This window comes from Hypanus sabinus, chromosome 11 (genome assembly GCF_030144855.1).
Source record: "Hypanus sabinus isolate sHypSab1 chromosome 11, sHypSab1.hap1, whole genome shotgun sequence".
In the NCBI taxonomy this organism is placed as follows: domain Eukaryota; kingdom Metazoa; phylum Chordata; class Chondrichthyes; order Myliobatiformes; family Dasyatidae; genus Hypanus; species Hypanus sabinus.
The window spans coordinates 1,247,395-1,267,484 of NC_082716.1; the positions used below are offsets into that span (position 1 = coordinate 1,247,395).

At 45.8% G+C, this 20,090-nt stretch overlaps 1 protein-coding gene across 1 annotated transcript in view; it reads left to right on the forward strand.

Annotated features, from left to right (window-relative positions):
- LOC132402321 (collagen alpha-1(XI) chain-like) overlaps nucleotides 1-20,090 on the forward strand; it is a 404,241-nt gene that overhangs the window by 347,436 nt on the left and 36,715 nt on the right. Inside the window, exons 57-61 of the mRNA XM_059985200.1 lie at nucleotides 10,117-10,224; nucleotides 10,308-10,361; nucleotides 10,872-10,925; nucleotides 11,250-11,357; nucleotides 16,483-16,536. Coding sequence (XP_059841183.1) covers nucleotides 10,117-10,224; nucleotides 10,308-10,361; nucleotides 10,872-10,925; nucleotides 11,250-11,357; nucleotides 16,483-16,536 — 378 coding nt within the window. The remainder of the gene's footprint in view (nucleotides 1-10,116; nucleotides 10,225-10,307; nucleotides 10,362-10,871; nucleotides 10,926-11,249; nucleotides 11,358-16,482; nucleotides 16,537-20,090) is intronic.

Genomic DNA, 20,090 nt, shown 5'->3' on the forward strand with positions numbered 1-20,090 from the left:
ATTAAAGAAATTAGAAAAGCTAAAAGGAGATACGAGGTTGCTTTGGCAAGTAAGGTGAAAATAAATCCAAAGGGTTTCTACAATTATATTAATAGCAAAAGGATGGTGAGGGATAAAATTGGTCCTTTAGAGAATCAGTGTGGACAGCTATGTGCGGAGCCGAAAGAGATGGGGGAGACTTTGAACAATTTCTTTTCTTCAATATTCACTAAGGAAAAGGATATTGAATTGTGTAAGTTAAGGGAAAGAAGTAGGGAAGTTATGGAAACTATGACAATTAAAGAGGAGGAAGTACTGGCATTTTAAGGAATATAAAAGTGGATAAATCTCAGGGTCCTGACAGGATATTCCCTAGGACCTTGAGGTAGGTTAGTGTAGAAATAGCAGGGGCTCTGACAGAAATTTTTCAAATGTCATTAGAAACTGGGATGGTGCTGGAGGATTGGTGTATTGTTCATGTGGTTCCATTGTTTAAAAATGGTTCTAAGAGTAAACCTAGCAATTATAGGCCCGTCATTTTGATGTCAGTGGTGGGGAAATTAATGGAAAGTATTCTTAGAGATGGTATATATAATTATCTGGATAGACAGGGTCTAATTAGGAACAGTCAATATGGATTTGTGCGTGGAGGGTCATGTTTGACAAATCTTATTGAATTTTTTGAAGAGGTTACGAGGAAAGTTGACCAGGGTAAAGCAGTGAATGTTGTCCATATGGACTTCAGTAAGGCCTTTGACAAGGTTCTACACGGAAGTTTAGTTAGGAAGATTCAATCGTTAGGTATTAATATTGAAGTAGTAAAATTGATTCAACAGTGGCTGGATGGGAGATGCCAGAGAGTAGTGGTGGATAACTGTTTGTCAGGTTGGAGGCTGGTGACTAGTGGTGTGCCTCAGGGATCTGTACTGGGTCCAATGTTGTTTGTCATTTACATTAATGATCTGGATGAAGGGGTGGTAAATTGGATTAGTAAGTATGCAGATGATACTAAGGTAGGTGGCATTGTGGATAATGAAGTAGGTTTTCAAAGTTTGCAGAGAGATTTAGGCCAGTTAGAAGAGTGGGCTGAACAATGGCAGATGGAGTTTAATGCTGATAAGTGTGAGGTGCTACATTTTGGTAGGAATAATCCAAATAGGACATGCATGGTAAATGGTAGGGCATTGAGGAATGCAGTAGAACAGAGTGATCTAGGAGTAATGGTGCATAGTTCCCTGAACGTGAAATCTCATGTGGATAGGGCGGTGAAGAAAGCTTTAAGTATGTTGGTCTTTATAAATCAGAGCATTGAGTATAGGAGTTGGGATGTAATGTTAAAATTGTACAAGGCATTGGTAAGGCTGAATTTGGAGTATCATGTACAGTTCTGGTCACCAAATTATAGGAAAGATGTCAACAAAATAGAGAGAGTACAGAGAAGATTTACTAGAATGTTACCTGGGTTTCAGCACCTAAGTTACAGGGAAAGATTGAACAAGTTAGGTCTTTATTCTTTGGAGCATAGAAGGTTGAGGGGGGGCTTGATAGAGGTATTTCAAATTATGAGGGGGATAGATTGACGTGGATAGGCTTTTTACATTTTTACAGTAGGGGAGATTGAAACAACAGGACATGAGTTGAGACTTAGGGGGCAAAAGTTTAAGGGTAACATGAAGGGGAATTTCTTTACTCAGAGAGTGGTAGCTGAGTGGAATGAGCTTCCAGTAGAAGTGGTAGAGGCAGGTTTGGTATTGTCATTTAAAGCAAAATTGGATAGGTATATGGACAGGAAAAGAATGGAGGGTTATGGTCTGAGTGCGGGTCAGTGGGATTAGGTGAGATTAAGCGTTCGGCATGGACTAGTAGGGTTGAGATGGCCTGTTTCTGTGCTGTAATTGATACATGGTTAATTTAAAAACATGCAGTACTAATAATGTGGCTGTTTCTTTGGCGGAGGGGAATTTAGGTAAAGGAATGGAGTGTACAGACTTGGAGAAATGATTAACTACTGTGAGAATGGTGGTGTTACCATCTGATGGGGAAGACCGGTGACAAAATTCAGGGCAATGTGGGACCAGGGTCTCTTGGAGATAGACAGGGGTTGTAACAGACCAGCAAGTGACCAGTTAGAGTTCTCGCCTTGAGCACAAACCGAGCAGGCTGAGACGAATTTGCAGGTGTCATCTCCCATGGAGGACCACCAGAACCACTGAATGATGAAGGCTTGAGTATGTTTGGTTTCATGGTGACAAGATAACCAGGAAGAATGACCCCACTGTAATACCTGTGAGCAGATAGAGCTGGGAACATAAACACAGTTAGTGGGGCATTGACTGGGGGCTGCCTCACTCTGTTGAGCAGCTTGCACCATGGATTCAATGTCCCATTGCGCTGCCCCCACAAGACAGTGAGCAGGGAGGATCACATCGGGGACTTCAAGGGTGGGAAATCTTCAGGAGAGGGCATTAGGTTTTCCATTCTTGGAACCAGGCGGAAAGACAGAGTAAAATTGAATCTTGAAATAAACAGGAACCAACGGGCTTGACAGGAGTTGAGATGCTTGGCAGTGGGATATATTCCAGATTTTTGTGATCAGTCCAGACTAAGAATGGCACCTTGGCTTCCTCCAGCCTCCACTCCTCCAGAGCTAGCTTCACAGCCAGCAGCTCCCGGTTTCTGACATCGTAATACCGCTCCGTGGAAGTGAGGCGGTGAGAGGAGGCGGCACAGGGGTGTACCTTCTCATCCTTGGCTGAGCGCTGAGAGATAACAGCTCCTACACCAATGTCAGATGCATTCACCTCCACAATGAACTGCCTGTCATTGTCGGGTTGAATCAGGATGGGGGCAGAGGTGAAATGTTCCTTCAGGCCAGAGAATGCTTTTTCAGCAGCAGGGGACCAGGAGAATCTAACAGACGATGAGGTAAGAGCAGTGAGTGGTGCAGCCAGTGTACTGTAATTTCTGATGAAACAGCGATAGAAGTTAGCAAAGCCCAAGGAGCGTTGCAACTCCCAACGAGTCAAAGATTGGGGCTATTCCAACACCACCTTGATGTTCTGCTGGTCCATCTGAATGGAACAACCTGAAATTACATACCACAGGAAGGAGACAGTATTGCAATGAAATTCACATTTCTCATTTCCTCAGAAAATAACTGAAAACTACTGCAGAAAGGGGAGCCTGCCTCCCAGATAGCTGTTCCCATTCTCTCACCTGACCAGACAGTTGGGTGATGATGGAGGCTACCTTGGCTCGATCAGTCGGAAATGTTGTTGGCTATAATTCACAAATGAGGGTGCACTGGGAAAGAAAAGAGCAGCAGGTACTGGGCTCACCTGAGTACTTTTCTGGAGGAGGCAGATAGGGCTCTTGGACAGGAGGAGTGAGTGAGAACACAGAGGGTGGGGGCAGAAGATGCAGTCACAGAATGTTGATGGGCACTCTGGGACAACTGGAGTGATTGAGTCTGGGCCACAAGATCGGCTACATTGGCAGAAAATGACTCCACTGTCCTGAACATGGAGTCCAGCTGGTTCTGGTGTCTCCCCAGCATCACTCCCTATTGTTCCAGGACAGCTCTCAGATGACCAGGGTCTGCTGGATCCATTCTGGCCAGATTGTACTGTCAGAATGCTGGAGAAGGGATCCAATCGCAGACCCAGTACTGTGTACACAGTGATATTAATTGAGTAACAAATCCAGAGGGGCAACAAAGTCAGCATCAAAGTTCAGGTGGAGATCAAAAATTCCAGAGAAATCCAAAAACCAGAATCAGGAAGCAGGCAGAGTCAATATTCAGACAGAGTTCAGGTACAAATTCTGGACAGACTCAGGAAAACTCACTGGCACAATCTGGCAACAAACAGTTGAAAACACTTAACTAAAATACACTGAGCAATAAACAGAGAGGCAGATGATAGGTGGAGCCCAATGAGACACAGGTGGCAGCAAAGCAGGTAATAATGAGAAACAGGTGAGAGACGGAGTACTGAGTGATACAGGAGCTGGAGTAGAGCAGGAGCACAAAACCATAGACTGACAGCTATGGGGAAAACACACAAAAAAGACAAAGTTCAACTGGAGGTACTGACAACAACACTGTCAACCTGCACAGCAGCTTTAAGCATCCTAAGGACATGGACCTCAAAATCTCTCTGATCTTCCACACTGCCAAGAGTCTTACCATTAAGAATGTGCAAGGTTATATACAAAAGAAATTAAAAGAGCAAACAAAGGAAGTGACTAAACACGCTGATGAAGGTAGAGCAGTAGCTGCAGTGTATATGGATTTTAGCAAGGCATTTGATAAGGAACCCAGTGCAGGGCTTATTGAGAAAGTAAGGAGGCGTGGGATCCAAGGGGACATTGTTTCGTGGATCCAGAATTGGCTTGCCCACAGAAGGCAAAGAGTGGTTATAGACAGGTCAAATTCTCCATGGAGGTCAGTGACCAGTGGTGTGCCTCAGGGAACTGTGACCCCCTACTCTTCGTTATTTTTATAAATGACCTGGATGAGGAAGTGAAGGGATGGGTTTGTAAATTTGCTGATGACACAAAGGTTGGGGGTATTGTGGATAGTGTGGAGGGCTGTCAGAGGTTACAGTGGGACATTGATAGGATGCAAAACTGGGCTGAGAAGTGGCAGATGGAGTTCAACCCAGATAAGTGTGAAGTGGTTCATTTTGGTAGGTCAAATATGATAGCAGAATATAGTATTAATGGTAAGACTCTTGGCAGCATGGAGGATCTTGGGGTCTGAATCCATAGGACACTCAAAGCTGCTGCACAGGTTGACTGTGTGGTTAAGAAGGTGTATGGTGTGTTGGCCTTTATCAAACATCAGACTGAATTCAAGAGCCGTGAGGTAATGTTACAGCTATATAGGACTCTGGTCAGACCCCACATGGAGTACTGTGCTCAGTTCTGGTTACCTCACTAAAGGAAGGATGTGGATACTATAGAGAGAGTACAGAGGAGACTTACAAGGATATTGCCTCAACTGGAGGGCATATCTTTTGAGAATAGGTTGAGTGAACCTGGCCTTTTCTCCTTGGAGTGACAGAAGATGAGAGGTGACCTGATACAGGTGTATAAGATGATGAGGGGCATTGATCATATAGATAGCCAGAGGCTTTTTCCTGGGGCTGAAATGGTTAACACAAGGGGATGTAGTATTAAGGTGCTTGGAAATAGGTATCAAGGGGATGTCAGGGGTAAGTTTTTTCATACAGAGAATGGTGGATGTATGGAATGCACTGCCAGCGAAGGTTGTGGAGGTGGATACAATAGGGTCTTTTAAGAAACTCTTAGATAGGTACATGGAACTTTGAAAAATAGAGGGCTGTGTGCTAGGGAAATTCTAGGCAGTTTCTAGAGTAGGTTACATTGTCGGCACAACATTGTGGGCCAAACGTCCTCTAATGTGCAGCAGATTTCTATGTTCTATGTACTCCTTTCCTAGATGCTGCTTAGCCTGCTGAGTTCCTGCAGCGTTTTGTGTGTAAGCTATTAAACTACTAACCAGAAATTGAGACTGGGTTGCTGATCTTGTAAAGTAATGTACTATGGCTGATCTACAATGCTGCTCCAGTTGGCCTGGCAGAGGTAATTGTATCTTTGTTAGTAATGGGTGAGGTAAAGGAAGATGTGATGGTATGGAAGGCTCATGATGTGCCTTTATTGAAGAAGGGCTGCAAGATCAGGTCAGAAAACTACAGACCAGTGAGCCTGACATCAGTGGTGGGGAGGTTACTGGAGGAGATTCTGAAGGAGAGGATCTACCAGTGAGTCTAACATCAGTGGGGGGGGGGGGGGGAGGGGAGTGTTACTGGAGAGGATTCTGAGGGAGAGGTCCTACCTGAAAGAGTGATTAGGGATAGTCAATGTGGGCTTTGTTTGGAGAAGAACAACTTCAAAGTTCAAAGTAAATTGCTTCTCAAAGTACAGATACGTCATCATTTACAACCCTAAGATTCATTTTTGTGGGCATACTCAGTAAATCCATTATAAAGTAATAACCATAGGAGAATCAATGAAAGACCACACCAACTTGGGAATTCAACCAGTGTACAAATGACAACAAACGTCAATTACAAAAAGAAAGAAATAATAATAAATAAGCAGTAGATATCTAGGACATGAGCTGAAAAGTCCTTGAAAATGAGTCCATAGGCTTTTGGAACATTTCCATGATGGGACAAGTGAAGCTAAGTAAAATTATCCACCATGTCTCAAGAATTTGAGATTTTGAGGATTGACGAGGCAGGATGGAAGATACTATTGATATGACCTTTAGCAAAGCCTTTGACAGGGTCCCAAATAATAGGCTGATTCAGAAGTTCAGAGTAAATGGGATTCAGGGTGAGATAGCCATTTGGATACAAAGTTGGTTTGGTGATAGGACTTACAGGGAGGTTATGGTTGGTCGTTTCGCAGATTGGAAGCCTATGATCAGTGGTGTGCCACAGGGTTCACTCCTGGTTCTTCCATTGTTTGTCATCTATATTAACAATATGAATGAGAAGGCGGGTGACGTAAGTATTAAGTTTGCAGGTGACATCAAAACTGGTGGTGTCATGGGTGGTAAAAGTGTTTGAAGATCAATTGGGAATATGGACAAGGGAATGGCAGATGGAATATTTCTCAGGGAGTGGAATTTTGGGAAGTTAAACTAGGTGGAAGGAAATCGTCCGCTACCTGGAAATAATTCCGGATGCGACATACCTACCTAAACTAGGTTAGGACTTATACAATGAATGACAGGTCCCTGGAGAGTGTTGTAGAACAGGGAGACTGAGGAGTACAGGAACATAGAGAGTGAAGCTAGTGTTTGGCATGCTGGTCTTCAAGGGTTATGACTTTGAGTACAAGAGTTTGGATGTAATGTTAGAACTATACAAGACATTTGTGAGACTGCACTTGGAGTGTTGTTCTGGTCACCCAGCTATTGGAAGGATGTCATTAAAATGGAGAGGGTGCAGATGTTGCCAGGATGGGAGGGACAGGCTAGGCCTGTTTTTCCTGGAGTTAAGCTGAGTGATGATTGTATAAAATCATAAGGGTGTTGATAAGGTAAATGGTCTTTTCCCCAGGGTAGGGGTGTCTTAAAACTAAAAGGCGTAGGTATAAGATAAGAAGGGAAAGATTTAGAAGACCTAAGGAGAAGGGTTTTCACACAGAAGGTGATGCCAGAGGCATGTACAATAATAATGTTTAAACAAGACTTGGACAGTAGCGTGAATAAAAAAGGTTTCAAGGGATGTGAACCAAATGCAGGTAGATGGGGTTGGCTCAGGTGATCATGGATGAGTTGGCCATAAGGGCCTGTTTCTATGGCACCTTCTTCACCTCCCACAGCACTATCAATCAAGATGGAGAAACCCCCTCAACCTGATGAGATATATGTATCTCTGGTTGTGTGAGGGGCAAAGGAGATAGCTGGGGGTAGCAGTGGGGATATTTGAACCTCTGCTGAACACAGGTGACTGAGGACAGAGAAACACAGTTCCTTCACTCAAAATGGCAAAGTGGATAAACGAGTTAATTACAGACTAGAGAGTCTAATGTTGGTAGTAAGGAAGTTCTCAGAATAAACAGGATTAGTCTGCTGCTGGAAGGAGGAAGATTGGTTATTGATCAAAGGTAGTCAGCATGGATCTGTTGATGGGAGGATGGTTGAACTGAGAGTGATGAAATCTGTGTGGTTGATGTAGTTTGCATGAAATTCAGTTAGACTATTAGCAAGATCCCATCGTGATTCAAAAGGATTGAGCCCAAGGGGAATAGGGCAAGTTGGAAAATTGGATCCAGAGTAACACACACACAACAAGAACTCAGCAGGTCAGGCAGTATCTAAGGAGGGGAATTAACAGCCATTGTTTTGGGCTGAGACCCTTCATCAGGACAGGAAGGGAAGGTGGAAAGAAACCAGAACAAAGAGTGGGAGGGGGAGGACTACAACCTGGCAGGTGACAGGCGAGACCAGGTGAGGGGGGGAAGAGGGTAGATGGGTGAAGGAGGGAGTATGAAATGAGAAACTGGGGTAGGAAAAAAATGGTAAAGGGCTGAAGAAAAAGTAATCTGATAGGATTTAAATTTGACCTAAATTGTCTTGGTGAGGGTGAAGAGTGGTGGGTTGTTTTTCATAATTGGATCTTGGCTGTTTGTTATATACACTAATAACACCAGTGTAAGGGTAGGGGTATGGTTTTTAAATGTGCAGATAGGGTGTGGTAGTGATGAGAGTCTCACCCACCCAGAGATACAAAGGAAGTTAATATTGTAAGGGCAGCTAGGTCGTGACATCCGTGTCTAATCTCCACCAATGGAGATGGGCTGTATGAATCAAGGTTCAACCTTATTGACCATATACATTTACACAGATTAGGAATTTGCTGTGGTGAGCTGGTCAGGGTGAGACATGCAACAAAAAAACAATATTCAACAATTATAAAGAATTACATATATAAAAAAATTATGTGACTATCTTCACTATTCAGTACAAGAACTGTATTGGCTCCCTTCCTGTTTATCCTGTGCAACACTGAGTCATGTCATCTTCAGAAATTCTCTGATGACTCAGCAATAGTCGGGTGTCCAAAGGGAGGACAGGGGTATGAATGCAGGGCCCTGGTGGAGGACTTTGTCCAATGGAGCAAGCTGAATCATCTGTAGCTCAATATCAGTAAGACAAAGGAGATGGTGATGGACTTTAGGACAACAGCCTGCACTGCTCCCTGTTACTATTGATGGTGAGGATGTCGATGTGGTGAGGAACTACAGGTACCTGGGGGTGCACCTGGATGACAGACTTGAGTGGATCACCAACACAGAGGCTGTGTACAAAAAAGGCCAGAGTTGCCTCTACTTCCTGAGGAGACTGAAGTCCTTTGGAGTCTGCAGGCCTCTCCTTCACATGTTTTACCAGTCTGTTGTTTCCAGTACAACCTTCTATGTGGTGCTGTGCTGGGGCAGTGGCATCAACATGGGTGATGCCAACAGATTCAATAAAATGATTAGAAAGAGCTGGCTCTATTATAGGAGTCAAATTGTATACACTGAGGGCTGTGGTAGAATAAAGGACCCTATGGAATATCCTGGTAATTCTGACAATGCTTCTCACCCTCTGCATGCCACCTTGGCTGAAGAGAGGAGCACTTTTAGTAATAGATGAAGGCAACTGCACTGCTCCAAAGAGTGCAATATGACGTCATTCTTACCCTCGGCCATTGGGCTCTACAATGAGTCAGCCTATAGCCGGGGAAGTGATGACCCCTTCCTTTTAGACTGTTTAACTTATTTTTAATTTATTATTCTTACTTCTCTTCTAACATTGTATATCTGTGAACTCTCTTCTAAAGTTGTATATCTGTGAACTTGTAATGCTATTGTGACACTAATCTCCTCTGGGCTCAATATAGCATCTATTTATCCATCTATCTATCTATCTATTCCTTCACCATGACTGGAACTGTCTGGAACTCCCTGCTCACCAGAACCCTGGGGGCACTTTCACCAGAAGAACCAGTGAGGTCCACCTATTCAGGGGCAATAAATGCCACTAAAGTCACATCCTGAAAGTTATTGCACAGTGTAAAGCATCAAATGAGGATGTGTTGTCATTGCAATGAGTTAAATGGACTGCAAGACCCTACAGAAGACAATATCAAATACTGACAGGATCACTGGGGTCTCCCTTCCCCCCATTGTGACATTTACTGCCAGTGTTGCAGACGAAGGGCCTGAAGCATTGTTGAGGAGCCCTATCACCCGTCCCACTATCTCTCTGACCCACTACCAGCAGGGAGGAAGTACAGGAGCACCAGATTGGGTAACAGCTTCTTCCCTCAGGCTGTGAGACTAATGAATACCCTGCAACTACCAAGGTTCGTCACTAGGACAGTGAGCTGTTCACTGTTTACCTGTGCTGTGCACTGCTTGTATTTTGAATTACTGTATATTTTATTAACTTATTTATGTAATATTTGTTTTATGTGCTATATGTGATATTTTTTGTGGGTGAACTGTGGTCTGTAGAAACGTTTTGATTTGTTGTACTGTACATACTGTATGTACAATCAGATGACAATAAACTTGAAATTAAATCTGCCCTTTGATCTGCAACTTTGACCTTAGGGCGAAGCAGGCTCTGAGGGACCTCCAGGCAAGACTGGACCAGTGGGGCCACAGGGTCCTCCAGGAAAATCAGGGCCCGAGGGATTGCGAGGAATTCCTGGCCCAGTGGTGAGTAGAGCATAGTCAAGCCCATTCTCCTGTACTGAAGTCAGGACAAAGTTGGAGGAAATAATGGTTTAATTTTCCTGCAGGGTGAACAAGGGCACCCAGGACCCGCTGGTCAGGATGGACCACCAGGACCTATGGTAAGTGTGGAAAGGAAGTTTTTATTGAATAGACACCCAACTCTCAGCTGAGAATTAGCCTGACAAATGGTGACCCTCCAATCTCAGGAACTTCTTCATATGTAACGTGACCAGAGAACCAAGGATGCACTTCTGGGGGAAATGGTCAAAAGCTTCACAGGAGTCAAACGCAGGGTGAATATCGATCTATAACATCCCATCACACTGTCCTGGGATCAGGCACAGAGTGAAACTGTCTCTGCACCATTCCATCACACACTCCTGGGGTCAGGCACAATGTGAAACTCCCTCTGCACCATCCCTGGGATCAGACACAGAGTGAATCTCGCTTTACACTGTCCCATCACACACTGCCAGGGTCAGACACAAGGTGAAACACTCTCCACACTGTCTCATCGCACACTCCCGGGGTTAGACACAAGGTGAAATGCCCAGAAAGTGTTTCCCATTGATGCAATTTATGAATATTATTGGATGTCGGATGTAACAAAAACTCTTCTGTTGTCACAGGGACCCCCTGGTCTGCCTGGACTGAAAGGAGATCCAGGAAGCAAGGGAGAGAAAGTGAGTGAGGGGCACAGTGTGAATGGGAGGGAAAGAGGGAGTCTGTGTGAGTGATGGAGGGAATGAGGGGTGGCAGGTGGTGAATGAGGGAGGAAGTGGGTGACGAATAATAGGGATCAGTAGATGAGGGTTTGGATGGTGGGAGGGAGGGATGTCTTGAACTGTCTCTCCACTCACAATGTGATCCCATTGTTTACCAGGTGGGGTAACGCTGTGGACAGGGTGGGGTAACACTGCGGACAAGGTGGGGTAAAGCTGCAGACAAGGTGAAATTTCGGAGATGCCCAAGAGCAAGTGGCCATGAACCTGTGCCTCTTCCCACAGGGACATCCCGGTCTGATTGGGCTGATCGGCCCTCCTGGAGAACAGGGAGAAAAGGGTGACCGTGGTTTGCCTGGACTACAGGGCCTTCCAGGAAGCAAAGGAGATGTTGTAAGTAAAAGACATCTTTTAATGTAAAGGGCTGTGTGCAATTGATCCCAAGTTGCTAATGGGAAACCAGGGAAGAGTTAACTGGGTCCCCAACAGATTTTGGAATTGGAATTAGACTGTAAGACCATAAGACATAGGTATAGAATTAGCCCACTTAGTCCATCCAGTGCACTCTGCCTTTCCATCATGGCTGATATATTATCCCTCTGAAAACCATTCTCTTGCCTTCTCCCTGTAAACCTTGATGCCCAGTCTAATCAACCTCTGCTTAAGCACGTATACCCAGTGACAGCCTCCTAAGGCAATGAATTCCACAGATTCTCTACTCTCTGGCTAAAGAAATTCCTCCTTATCTCTGTTCTAAATACACTTTCCTTTACTCTGAGGCTATGCCCTCTGACGCTAGACTCTCCCACTATAGGAAACATCCTCCTCACATCCACTCTATCTAGACCAGAGGTCGGCAACCTGCGGCTCCAGAGCCACATGCGGCTCTTTGATCTCTGTGATGCGGCTCCCCGTGGTTTGTTAGCTTTTGAAATGTAATTCGAAATTTGAAGATTATGGTGATCTTGTACAATCTGAAAACTTTGCGGAGACACCGTTTCCTGGCACATCCGAACCGGCTCACAATTAGCCACCGTTCCGACTAAGGGAGATAGCCTACGGGGGTTTGTGAGTACGTGTCTTTTGGAGCATCCGCGCCCACGGAGGGTGGGTTGAGGGAGGCTTTAAAGCAAGGCTGTTTAGTTCGAATAAAGTTACCTTTGACTGCAGTCTTTATTTTAGCACTGCGTGTAGCACACCGCTACAACGTGTTTTTTATCGCTATTAATATACATCATTACTGTCAATGCCTGACACCCGCCAGTGCGCACATTCTTTTAATTCTTCGATCCAAGGTCGGCTACCTACGGAGTAACCTTCAACCCAACGTCTTTTTTTTCGGAGTTCAAAATGTTTTTGTGGCATGCAGAAATGTAATTTCATTTTCTCTGCAGGAGTTCATCAATTTCATAAATGCAACACATTATAGTTTGTTTATACATAGCATAAAGGCAAAAAAAAACCCGTTGTATGCAGTGTTATTTCATTTTGTGGCTCCCAGTGTTTTCTTTTCTGTGGGAAATGGGTCCATATTGGCTCTTTCAGTGGTAAACGTTGCCGACCCCTGATCTAGACCTTTCAATATCCTGATAGATTTCAATGAGATTTCCCCCTCATTTGTCTAAACTCCAGTGAGTTCAGGCCCAGAGCCCTCAAACACCCCTCATATGTTAATCCTTGCATTCCTGGAATAATTATTCTCGTGAACTTCCTCCGGCCCCTCCCGAATGCCAACATATCTTTTCTATGATAAGGGGCCTAAAGCTGCTCACAGTACCCTGTTTGGTCTGATCAGAGCCTTAGAAAGCCTCAACATCCTTGATGTTATGTTGCATTTGCCTTCCTTACCATCTATTCAACCTGCAAGTTAACCTTTAAGAAAACCTGCATGAGGACTCCCAAATCCCTTTGAACTCTGATTTTTCAATTTTCTTCCCATTTAGAAGATAGTATGTGCCTTTATTGCTTCTACCAAGGTACATGACCATGCATTTACCTACACTATATTCCATCTGTCACTTCTTTGCCCATTCTCCCAATCTGCATGTCCTTCTTGAGACACCCTGCTTTCTCAACACTATCCACCCTTCCATCTACTAACTCTTATATCTATCCTACGTTATTTCCTTGAATAATTGGTTAATGATGGTCACATATATCGAGCTAGTGAGACGTTGTCTGTGGGAGGGAATTCCGTGGGTAACTGTAGGCTGGTGAGACGCTGTCTGTGGTAGGGAAATTAGCCGGGTAACTGTAGGTGTTGTATCTAAGTGCGTGTAGAGTAAGAAATAAGGTAGATGATCTTTTTGCAATATTACAGATTGCCAGGTATGATGTTGTGGCCATCACTGAATTGTGGCTGAAGGATGGTTGTAGTTGGGAGCTGAATATCCAAGGTTACAGATTATATTGGAGGGATAGGAAGGTAGGCAGAGGGGGTGGGGTGGCTCTACTGGTAAAGAATGGCATCAAATCAGTAGAAAGATGTGACATAGGATCAGAAGATGTTGAATCCTTGTGGGTTCAGTTAAGAAACTGCAAGGGTCCATACAGGCCTCTCAACAGTGGCTGGGAGGTGGACCACAGATTACTACAGGAAATAGAAAAGGCGAATCAAAAGGGCATTGTTATCGTAGTCATGGGATATTTTAACATGCAGGTCGATTGGGAAAATTAGGGTAGTAATGGATCTCCAGAGAGTTTGTTGAATGCCTAAGAGATGGCTTTTCAGAGCAATTTGTTGTTTGTTGTTATGTAATGAACCAGAGGCGATTAACGAGCTTAAGATAAAGGAACCCTTAGGAACCAGTGATCACAATATGATTGGGTTCAACTTGAAATTTGATAGAGAGAGAGTAGAGAGTAAAGTCTGATGTAACAGTATTTCATATAGAACAGAGAATAGTACAGCACATTACAGGCCCTTCGGCCCACAATGTTGTGCCGACCTTCAAACTCTGCCTCCCATATAACCCCCCCACCTTAAGAGACTACTAGACAGGTATTTGGAGGAATTTAAGTTCACTAGTGTATCTGCCTGCACCATTGACTCAGGCAGTGCATTCCACACACCAACCACTCTCTGAGTGAAAAACCTTCCTCTAATAAACCCCTTGAACTTCCCTCCCCTTACCTTAAAGCCATGTCCTCTTGTACTGAGCAGTGGTGCCCTGGGGAAGAGGCGCTGGCTGTCCACTCTGTCTATTCCTCTTAATATCTTGTACACCTCTATCATGTCTCCTCTCATCCTCCTTCTCTCCGAACAGTAAAGCCCTAGCTCCCTTAATCTCTGAGTTTCTCTTAATTTCTTAATTTCAGTAGAGTAAGGGAAATTACAGTGGTGTGAGAGAGGAGTTGGTCAATGTAAACTGGAAGGAGATGCTGGCAGGGATGTCAGCAGAGCAGCAATGGCATGTGTTTCTGGGAAAAATGTGGAAGGTGCAGGACATGTGTATTCTAAAAATGAGGAAATACTCAAATGGTAAAAGAGTACAACTATGGCTGACAAGAGAAGTCAAAGCTTTTGTAAAAGCAAAAGGAAGGGCATACAACAAAGCAAAAAAAAGGGCACGGGGATTTTAGATGAACTGACTAAAAGGGTTTGCATTTGGTTTGGTGGTGGGAGGCAGAGGATAATGATGAAAGAAGATTTCTGCCTGTAAGTCAACGATCTGTGATATACTGCAATGGTCAGAGTTGGGATCTTTGCTCTTTGTGATTTTTATTAATGGTATCACTGTAAGTTTGTAGACGACATGAAGATTGGTGATGTGGATTGTGAGGAAGGTTGTCTAAGGTCACAGAAGGATGTAAATCAGATAGAAAATTGGATGGACTGTTTGCTGATGGAATTTCTCCCGGAGAAAAGTGAAATGATGCATTTTGGGAATTAATTAAGATAGAACAAATAGGATTGGAATTCCCTGAAAGTATAATGCAAGGAGAGAGGTGGTGAAGAAAGCGGGCAGCATGAAGTATATGAGCTGAGACCTCATGCTGGACCTCTCCTGGATCACTCTGTGCCACTCTGGTCTCCTCAGTACAGGGAGGATGCGGATGTGTTGGAGAGGGTGCGGAGAGATTTGCCAGGGTGTTGGCTGGATTGAGGACTTTAGTTATGGGAGAAATTGGATAGGCTGGGCTTTTATCCTCTGGGGCAGAGATTGAGGAGTTACGTGATGAAGGGGAGGCAGCCTGAAACTTTTTCTCATGATGGGGTATCAAAAACAAGTTTATGGGTGAGACAAAAGGAGTTTTTAAGGGGATCTGAGGGATGAGTTTTTTTCCATTTCAAGAAGTTTCTATAAGTGGTGGAATCAGATTCTGTCACTGTGTTTAGAAGACAGTTACACAGAATCAATTTAATATCACTGGCATATGTTGTAAAATTTGCTGTTTGTGGCAGTGATACAATGCAATACATAATAAAACATGTAAATTACAATAAGAAATATATTTTTTTAAATTAAAATTGTGCAAAAAGGGAAAAAGGTCAGAAACAAGAGAAAATCTGCAGATGCTGGAATTCCTAGCAACATACACAAAATGCTGGAGGAACACAGTAGACCAGGTAGCATCTATGGAAAAGAGTAAACCGTCGATGTTTCGGGCCGAGACCCTTCAACGCATACTGCCGAAGGGTTTTGGCTTGAAAGATCAACCTACTTTTTTCCATAGGTGCTGCCTGGCCTGCTGAGTTCCTCCAGCATTTTGTGTGTGTTGCAAAAAATAAGGTAGTGTTTATGGGTTCATTATCCAATCAAAAATCTGATAGTAGAGGAGAAGATGCTCCTAAAATGCTGAGTGTTTGTCTTGTATCCATTTTTATACTTTGAATTTATTTTGCACTATGAACCACTTCCTTGATAATATGAATGAGAAGAGAGCAGGTCCTGGGTGATGGGGGTCCTTAATGATGGATGCCACCTTTTTGAGTTATCTCTTTTAGAAGCTGTCCAAGATGCTGGGGAGGCTGATGCCTATGATGGAGAATGCAGAGATTACAACGTTCTGCAGCTTTTTACAATCCTTTGCAGTGGCCCTTCCGTACTAGATGGTGATGCAACACATTAGAATGTTTTCCACAAAATGCAGGAGAAACTCAGCAGTAACTCAAGGGTCTCAGCCCAAACATTGACTGTATTCTTTTTTTTCCATAGAAGATGCCTGGCCTGCTGAGTTCGTCCAGCATTTTGTGTGTGTTGCTCAGATTTCTAACAACTGCGGATTTTCTTTTGTTTGAGGATACCTTTTATGGAACATCTGGAGAAATTCGCAAGGGTCTTTGGTGATGTACCAAATTTCCTAAAACTCCTTTTAATTAAATGTAGCTTCTACTAACTTTGTAATTGCAGCAATATGTTGCATCAACATATGAACTGCTCACCCTTTCTGCTGCCGATCCCTCGATGAAGACTGCTGTGTATACACTTGGCTTCACTCTCTGAAGTTCACAATCAATTCTTTAGTCTTTGGAGAGGTGGGTTTGTGACATTCTGCTGTTCGTGTCTCCCCACAGGGATTAGCTGGAGCTGCAGGACCTCTTGGACCCCCTGGACCACCTGGCCTGCCTGTAAGTACAGTAACATCGGATGTGCAGCTCACAGTCACAGGGCCATTTCAAACCAACAGTACACGATCAGAGGGACATTTCACACCAGAGCACACGGTCACAGGGACATTTCACACCACAGCACACGGTCACAGGGACATTTCACACCAGAGCACACGGTCATAGGGACATTTCACACCACAGCACACGGTCACAGGGACATTTCACACCACAGCACACGGTCACAGGGACATTTCACACCAGAGCACACGGTCACAGGGACATTTCACACCAGAGCACACGGTCACAGGGAAATTTCACACCAAAACACACGGTCACAGGGACATTTCACACCAGAGCACACGGTCACAGGGACATTTCACACCACAGCACACGGTCACAGGGACATTTCACACCAGAGCACACGGTCACAGGGACATTTCACACCACAGCACACGGTCACAGGGACATTTCACACCAGAGCACACGGTCACAGGGACATTTCACACCAGAGCACACGGTCACAGGGAAATTTCACACCAGAACACACGGTCACAGGGACATTTCACACCAGAGCACACGGGCACAGGGACATTTCACACTCACAGCACACGGTCACAGGGACATTTCACACCAGAGCACACGGTCACAGGGACATTTCACATCCACAGCACACGGGCACAGGGACATTTCACACCCACAGCACACGGTCACAGGGACATTTCACACCAGAACACACGGTCACAGGGACATTTCACACCAGAGCACACGGTCACAGGGACATTTCACATCCACAGCACACGGTCACAGGGACATTTCACACCCACAGCACACGGTCACAGGGACATTTCACACCCACAGCACACGGTCACAGGGACATTTCACACCAGAGCACACGGTCACAGGGACATTTCACACCGAGAGCACACGGTCACAGGGACATTTCACACTCACAGCACACGGTCACAGGGACATTTCACACCAGAGCACATGGTCACAGGGACATTTCACACCCACAGCACACGGTCACAGGGACATTTCACATCCACAGCACACGGGCACAGGGGCATTTCACACCAGAGCACACGGTCACAGGGACATTTCACACCACAACACACGGTCACAGGGACATTTCACATCCACAGCACACGGTCACAGGGACATTTCACACCAGAGCACACGGTCACAGGGAAATTTCACACCAGAACACACGGTCACAGGGACATTTCACACCAGAGCACACGGTCACAGGGACATTTCACACCACAGCACACGGTCACAGGGACATTTCACACCAGAGCACACGGTCACAGGGACATTTCACACCACAGCACACGGTCACAGGGACATTTCACACCAGAGCACACGGTCACAGGGACATTTCACACCAGAGCACACGGTCACAGGGAAATTTCACACCAGAACACACGGTCACAGGGACATTTCACACCAGAGCACACGGGCACAGGGACATTTCACACTCACAGCACACGGTCACAGGGACATTTCACACCAGAGCACACGGTCACAGGGACATTTCACATCCACAGCACACGGGCACAGGGACATTTCACACCCACAGCACACGGTCACAGGGACATTTCACACCAGAACACACGGTCACAGGGACATTTCACACCAGAGCACACGGTCACAGGGACATTTCACATCCACAGCACACGGTCACAGGGACATTTCACACCCACAGCACACGGTCACAGGGACATTTCACACCCACAGCACACGGTCACAGGGACATTTCACACCAGAGCACACGGTCACAGGGACATTTCACACCGAGAGCACACGGTCACAGGGACATTTCACACTCACAGCACACGGTCACAGGGACATTTCACACCAGAGCACATGGTCACAGGGACATTTCACACCCACAGCACACGGTCACAGGGACATTTCACATCCACAGCACACGGGCACAGGGGCATTTCACACCAGAGCACACGGTCACAGGGACATTTCACACCACAACACACGGTCACAGGGACATTTCACATCCACAGCACACGGTCACAGGGACATTTCACACCCACAGCACACGGTCACAGGGACATTGCACACCCACAGCACACGGTCACAGGGACATTTCACACCGAGAGCACACGGTCACAGGGACATTTCACACCCACAGCACACGGTCACAGGGACATTTCATACCGAGAGCACACGGTCACAGGGACATTTCACACCCACAGCACACGGTCACAGGGACATTTCACACCCACAGCACACGGTCACAGGGACATTTCACACCAGAACACACGGTCACAGGGACATTTCACACCACAACACACGGTCACAGGGACATTTCACACCACAGCACACGGTCACAGGGACATTTCACACCAGAGCACACGGTCACAGGGACATTTCACACCACAGCACACGGTCACAGGGACATTTCACACCAGAGCACACGGTCACAGGGACATTTCACACTGAGAGCACACGGTCACAGGGACATGTCACACTGAGAGCACACGGTCACAGGGACATTTCACACCAGAGCACACGGTCACAGGGAAATTTCACACCAGAGCACACGGTCACAGGGACATTTCACACCACAGCACACGGTCACAGGGACATTGCACACCAGAGCACACGGTCACAGGGACATTTCACACTGAGAGCACACGGTCACAGGGACATTTCACACCGAGAGCACACGGTCACAGGGACATTTCACACCAGAGCACACGGTCACAGGGACATTTCACACCGAGAGCACACGGTCACAGGGACATTTCACACCACAGCACACGGTCACAGGGACATTTCATACCGAGAGCACACGGTCACAGGGACATTTCACACCACAACACACGGTCACAGGGACATTTCACACCACAACACACGGTCACAGGGACATTTCACACCACAACACACGGTCACAGGGACATTTCACACCACAGCACACGGTCACAGGGACATTTCACACCGAGAGCACACGGTCACAGGGACATTTCATACCGAGAGCACACGGTCACAGGGACATTTCACACCACAACACACGGTCACAGGGACATCTCACACCAGAGCACACGGTCACAGGGACATTTCACACCAGAGCACACGGTCACAGGGACATTTCACACCACAGCACACGGTCACAGGGACATTGCACACCGAGAGCACACGGTCACAGGGACATTTCACACCAGAGCACAAGGTCACAGGGACATTTCACACCCACAGCACACTGTCACAGGGACATTTCACACCACAACACACGGTCACAGGGACATCTCACACCAGAGCACACGGTCACAGGGACATTTCACACTAGAGCACACGGTCACAGGGAAATTGCACACCGAGAGCACACGGTCACAGGGACATTTCATACCGAGAGCTCACGGTCACAGGGACATTTCACACCCACAGCACACGGTCACAGGGACATTGCACACCCACAGCACACGGTCACAGGGACATTTCACATCCACAGCACACGGGCACAGGAACATTTCACACCAGAACACACGGTCACAGGGACATTTCACACCAGAGCACACGGTCACAGGGACATTTCACACCCACAGCACACGGTC